Source organism: Eublepharis macularius, chromosome 11 (assembly GCF_028583425.1).
Source record: "Eublepharis macularius isolate TG4126 chromosome 11, MPM_Emac_v1.0, whole genome shotgun sequence".
In the NCBI taxonomy this organism is placed as follows: Eukaryota; Metazoa; Chordata; class Lepidosauria; order Squamata; family Eublepharidae; genus Eublepharis; species Eublepharis macularius.
In genome coordinates, this window is record NC_072800.1 from 62,648,773 (window position 1) to 62,655,057 (window position 6,285).

The 6,285-nt window shown below is 40.8% G+C and overlaps 1 protein-coding gene across 3 annotated transcripts in view; it reads left to right on the forward strand.

Moving 5' to 3' along the window:
* KRIT1 (KRIT1 ankyrin repeat containing) overlaps window positions 1-5,231 on the forward strand; it is a 42,101-nt gene extending 36,870 nt beyond the window's left edge. Inside the window, exons 14-17 of one of the 3 annotated variants that reach the window (XM_054992100.1) lie at window positions 96-183; window positions 1,053-1,259; window positions 2,226-2,342; window positions 4,357-5,231. In XM_054992100.1, the coding sequence (XP_054848075.1) occupies window positions 96-183; window positions 1,053-1,259; window positions 2,226-2,342; window positions 4,357-4,425 (481 nt within the window). In that variant the 3' untranslated portion in view covers window positions 4,426-5,231. Of the gene's footprint in view, window positions 1-95; window positions 184-1,052; window positions 1,260-2,225; window positions 2,343-4,356 lie in introns of those variants that run through there. The other 2 variants (XM_054992101.1, XM_054992102.1) reach the window with 2 other exon arrangements.
* Window positions 5,232-6,285: the final 1,054 nt, after the last annotated feature.

Consider the following 6,285-nt stretch of genomic DNA (forward strand, 5'->3'; position numbering starts at 1 on the left):
CTGTACAGCAGGATCTGTTATCAGGGCAAAAATGTTTTGTTTTATTAACTATCAAAGTATTGTAAAAAATTCAATATTTGTGGTTTTATTTCCAGTGAAGAAAACTTAAAATCTATAGTACCAGTCACAAAATTAAAAAGTAAGGCACCACACTGGACAAACAGAATACTTCATGAGTACAAGGTGAGAACACCCATCCACTATTTGTGGAAACCCTGTCCTTAAAAATGTCCTGTTATTTTCTGGAAATGTTACATTGACAGTAATATAACAGAGACAGAATAGCACCCAGTACTGATTGTTTAGCCATTGATGTTGACTTGTTTTATTTTTTAAAGATGTGAGATGGTAAGTTTATTTTGGCTTGAAACAGCACTGGTCAGATCCAGATTAGCATATCTGCAGGGGCACAAGGGCTTCTGCCTGCAGAATGTGATTTCCTCCCCCCTCCTCCAACAGTCTGAAATGCCCTCTACTATGTGGTTCCTGGGGGAGTAGGGATCTCACAGGTACAGAATTTTGGGGCTACCGTGGAGGAGGGGGAATCATGCTCTGTGGGCAGAAGTCCTGGCACTCACAGAGATGCTGTTCTGGTTCCAGCCATTGTCTTTGGTGCCAGTATCCAATCTATTTTAAATGAAATTAAATACTATAAATGAATTAAGATGTTAAACCTCTTTTGCTTTCTGATGCATCTGACAAAGAGAACTGTGATTCTCGAAAGCTTATGCTACAGTAAAGTTGGTTAGTCTTAAAGGTGCTACTGGACTCTTTTCAATTTTGCTACTACAGACTAACACGGCTAACTCCTCCGGCTCTTTTGCTTTGTATGTAGTTTTAGCCCATTATTTATGATTAATAAAATTTAGCTTTGTGATCAATTACTCCACTTCTGAATTCCTTACAGTTGCTACGTGTAGCCCTAGTGAGCACATAGTACTGTAGCTTCCTTTAAAAAAGTACTTCTCTCATTTTATGTTGTTTAAAGAAACTGAATCAAACCGAAAGTTAAAACCTTGTCTTTTTGTGGACATGTTGCCTTGTATTTTCAGAGTCTCAGTACTAGTGAGGGTGTGAGTAAAGAAATGCATCACCTGCAGCGCATGTTTTTGCAGAACTGTTGGGAGATCCCTACCTATGGAGCTGCCTTTTTCACTGGACAAGTGTTCACAAAAGCAAGCTCAAGTAATCATAAAGTCATCAGAGTGTATGTAGGCGTAAATGTCAGAGGACTGCATCTTCTCAATATGGAAACCAAGGTATGTTCACTGGCCTTATATCTATTTTAAGTAGCAAACACTGCCTGTGACGATGCAATATGAAACAAAGACATATGCTTGCTGCACATAACTATTTTAAAAGGCTGATTTCAGAAAATCCCAAATTGCTTTTTAGTTTCCCTATGTTACAGTACAAAGTGGTAGTCCCCTGTGCAAGCACTGAGTCATTACTGACCCATGGGGAGACGTTGCATCACAATGTTTTCTTGGCAGACTTTTTACGAGGTGGTTTGCCATTGCCTTCCCCGGTCATCTACACTTTACTGACCTCAGAAGGATGGAAGGCTGAGTCAACCTTGAGCCAGGTATTTGAACCTGGTTTCTGCCAGGATCGAACTCGGGTGCAGTACTGCAGCTTACCACTCTGCACCACAGGGCTCTTACAGTACAAAGTATTGATAGAGAAAATGACTTGGAAAATGAGAACAGTGGACATATATTGGAGTCAAGTTCCTGAACTTGCAGTTCCTTATCCTTTACCTGAGGAAAGTATACAGTGCGGTTGTTGACAGGGAAATGCTGCATTATAGCTTCACTAAGCTGCAAGTGTACCTCTGGATAGGGCTCTTTTTTTAAAATTATTCTTTGTTTGGGTTGGAATTCCCATTAGTGTGATACCTGGAGTCCACAAAGAAGAAATATTTTCTGTGGAGAGTACTTTGTTAAAAGTGGGTATAATATAAGTAGCATAGAATCTGTAGCACATTTCTGTCAGTGAGCTATTTTTGTCAGTGAGATATTCATGGAGGTATCTTTTTATCATGAAAATTTCTCATTACAAATTATCAAACTGTCTTTTTCATTTTAGTTACAGGACAAGAAATGTGTGTTAGACATCCATTTTAGATAAACTAAGGGGAAGGAAGATTTGTACTGAGGAGAGACTGTCTGCTGAAAAACTTAAAGTTTATTCTGGTCTTTCAGTTTGTTTCTTTTGTATTACAGGCTTTGCTTATAAGTTTAAAATATGGTTGTTTTATGTGGCAGTTGGGAGATGCAGATACCTGTTTTCAGATTCATAGCCTGGAAAACAAAATGAGCTTTATAGTGCATACAAAGCAGGTAAGCAAGCTACTGGATGTTGTGTTCAAATAAATAAAATACTGGGGCCTGTATGTCCTGACCTGGATAGCCCAGGCAAGCTCAGTCTTGACAGATCTTGGAAGCTAAGCAGGGTTGGCTTTGGTTAGTAATTGGATGGGAGATCACCAGTAAAGACCAGAGCTGCAGAGGCAGGCAATGGCAAACCACCTCTGTTAGTCTCTTGCCATAAAACCCCCACCAGGGTCGCCATAAATCAGCCATGACTTGACGGCACTCTCTACCACCACTAGGGCTACATACGTACAACCACTTTTAAGGCAAATAGAAATTGCTGTTTAGGTTTCAGAAAAGAGATAAGGCAATAATGTTGCACTTGTTGTGTTAATGTTGAATACTTATTTCCAGGATGGTTTTCTTGGTCCTGCAGACTTAGAAACAAATATAAGCATTTATTGAAGCATAATCTATTAACAACCAGTGTGAGGCCACCAATCTGCATTCCATGTCTCACACATTTAAGATGTTAAGCCAGTGTAGCGCAGTGGCTAGAGAGATGGAGTAGGATCTAGTCAACTTTGGTTTGATTCCCCACTCTGCCATGGAAGCTCACTTGGTCACCCGACCAGTCACAAAATCTTTTCAGTGTAACCTATCTCTCACAGGGTTTGTTTTGAGGAAAAATTGAAGGAAAGGAGAATTATGTAAGCCACTTTGGGTTCTCTTTTGGGAGAAAGGCAGAGTGTAAATGAAGTAAAATAAAATTAAGAACCTCTGAACCTACAAGCCTGTTGTTTGTGAGTGGTTTTACAGTTTGAAGCCATGGTTCGAGCCGGTTTAGAAACCATAGTTAGATTCTGGTTTAGCATTTTATCCTAACTAATAAACCATGGTTCAGCCACTGCCTTGGCCTTGGACAACTCCATACCTCAAAATCAGGAATCTAGAGTGAGTGAAAAATGAAAGCACTCTTGTGGGTCCTAGCACTGCTGCCCCCCTCCCTTGCAGCCTGGTTTCAGTCTTGTCTCATTTCTGGCCATCATTATTTCCTCCTGTTACTTCTAAGTTAAAGAAAATTACCGTCTTGAGATCTGATTGGTATTCCACCCGTGTATATATGTCTATCATGTACAAACAATTAGGGTTAGGTCCAAAATAACAGTGTAGTCCTAAGCAGAGTCACTCCAGTCTAACTTATTGATTCCAGTGCACTTACTCTGCTTAGGATTGCACTGTAAAATTTTCCATCCGTAGACAGAACTTTCCTCCTTCTCCTCACTGATGTCCACAAAATGCTACTCCTGGTGAATCAGAGACCCTGAGAAATTACATGAGGGAGAACTCTGCAACAGAAAAGGGGAATTAGTGAAAATTGTCAATTTTATCTGGATCCACCAGCATTTGCTATGTGGATGTAGTTATCAAGATGATACAGCGTGTGTGGGATGGCAGGGAGAACTCTGTAAAATACGACTTTAGATGGAATGTGCCAGAAGTGTAATCTGAAGATCTCCAAAGAGGCAAGTCTTTGGGCTCAGCTTCAATAGAAATTAATACATCCTACACATGTAGTGATGCTTTGTAGCAGGCAAGAATTCAAAATATATAAACCATTATCTGAATGTACATCTGGAACACAACCCACGGTGCTGGAGCAAGCCATGATTTGGCATTACCTCTGAGCCCATATCTAAGAGTCCATCAGCTCCATTTGGAGATGTTCCCACATTGTTTGTGGACAATGTGAGATAAAGGATTATATTAGATGTTATGTGTTGAGGTGTTTTTATCATTTTAACATTAAACTTATATAATAACTAAGATTAAGTTGCCAATAATTCTTACCAATATATGTAAAAGACAAATTTTTATGCAGTCAAAAACTCCTGTCCTGATAGCTCTGACAGCTGTTTTCAGGATTGCAGCTTTAAATGTTTGGAATAAAGATAAATGTTTGTATGTTTACTTTGGGTTTAAATCAGGCAGCTATTTGGGTTTGGAAAATCCTGACTTTTTAATTGTATTTTGTGTTTAGGCAGGCCTCGTCGTGAAACTGCTGATGAAATTAAGCAGCCAGTTGATTTCTGGTGAAAGAAATGACTGAATATAAGAATGGCTATGTCATCAATAATACCTGTATTATAAATAAATGCCTTATGTGTAGATGAGTTGTAAAGAGTGTAATATGTTAAGTTTATTGAACTTCAGAAGTTGCATTGTTTGTTAAACATGTAAATAGCAGTTACCTTGTTAAATCCTTTTTTGATGTTTTATTTGAGAATATTATTGTCATGAGCCTGCCAGGGCTCAGCAATAGGAAGGATTCCTCGGAAGAGGAGCCATGTGTAGCCAGCCCTGAGTTAACAGAAGCTGATCAGCTGGAAAATGAGCTTCAGGCTTGTCAGGATTCACAGCCAACAGCTGGTGCAGAGCCACCGAGAGCTTCCAGCACTAGTTCAGCCGATGAACCTCAATCGGCCATTCCCAGCCCTCCAGTATCCCTTATACCCTTAGAGCACCTCAGGTGGAGGCTGAGAACAGAGCTGCAGGCAAGACGGCAAAGTCTCCTGGCCCTGACGCCAGCTGCTTGCTGATGATGGAGATGAGTAGTTGCACGGTTCCTCCACAGCAGCTGACTGCAAGCATGGCCCTTAGGCATGCAGCTATAAAACCAACCAAGAGAGGCTATTAGGCGTGGATGCAACCTGTAGGATAGCTGCTAAGCCACTTGGACTGAACAGCCCTGCTTTGCCTGACTTTTAAGACCCTGACTCTTGATTGAACGACACTGGATGACACTGCCTCACCCAACACTCAAAGAGAGCCAGCACAATTATTTTGTGTAATAAGGGTTTGTGTATGTGTGTACGCAAACGTACAAAACTGGAATAAAATCAAGTTATTTATAGACTCTGTCTATAAAAAGTGTGTAATTTTTAGTAGGCGACATAGGAGCAAGTGCCATTTATTGGCCACAGTTAAACTAGCTAGAAGCAGACATGCATTGGGGCTTTTTGGAGATACTGGAACCTCTTCTTGCTGTAGTCTTTCACAGCACCGGAAAGGCTGGCGACCTAAAATACAGCTTGTTGGATCCCAGATAATGTTTTAATTAGGGTTTGTCATCTCTTGCTCTATAACTCAGTTTGAAAATAAAAGTCTTGTTATATATTCGTTTGGAATACTGTATGGAAAAAGTTGCCTTGCATGTTTAATGTTCAGTTAACTTGGCATATTGCATTTTTTTTACTTATGAAACCGTTTTGGTTCTAATTTATTTTTGTTTGTGTTAGTATTTTTTCGAATACCTCATTTGTGCAAGTGCTTACGATGACTTTTTAAACAATTTTTTAAAATAAAACTTTCATACTCAGTAAACCTTTATTGTTGAATCTAGAATGCACATACTTACTTGTACCTTTTTAACAGGACTTGTTAAACAATTCCTTACAAAATAGTCTTTCCCCTTGAGGAATACAGAAACACTTCCAACATTCCAATTTTCATTCATGAGGGTGTTGCAGCCCCTCCCTTTTTAAAAAAAATAAAAGCTCAAATACTCTTGTGGAGGGCAAGGTTCAGCGATAAATTTGCAGCACTTGTCTTACAGAGCATATGCACCCTGAACCCCCCTCCCCCCGATACTAAAACATTATATGGCAGCAGGCTTCAGCTTGCAACTGCCCTCCCTGCTCTCCCCGCCGCCTTTATTCGCCTGCAGGTGTCAGGGACGTCCCTGACACCTACAGGTGAGGAGGCTTCAGCCTGCAACCTCTCCCTGCTCTCCACGCTGCCTCCATTCGCCTGCAGGTGTCAGGGACGTCCCTGACATCTGCGGGTGAGTGGAGGAGATGGGAATCGCAGGCTTCAGCCTGCAACTGCCCCCCCTCTCTGGGCGCTCTCCCCGCCACCTCTGTTCGCACGCTGGTAACAGGGACGGTAACAATTAATTATGCGAGTCATC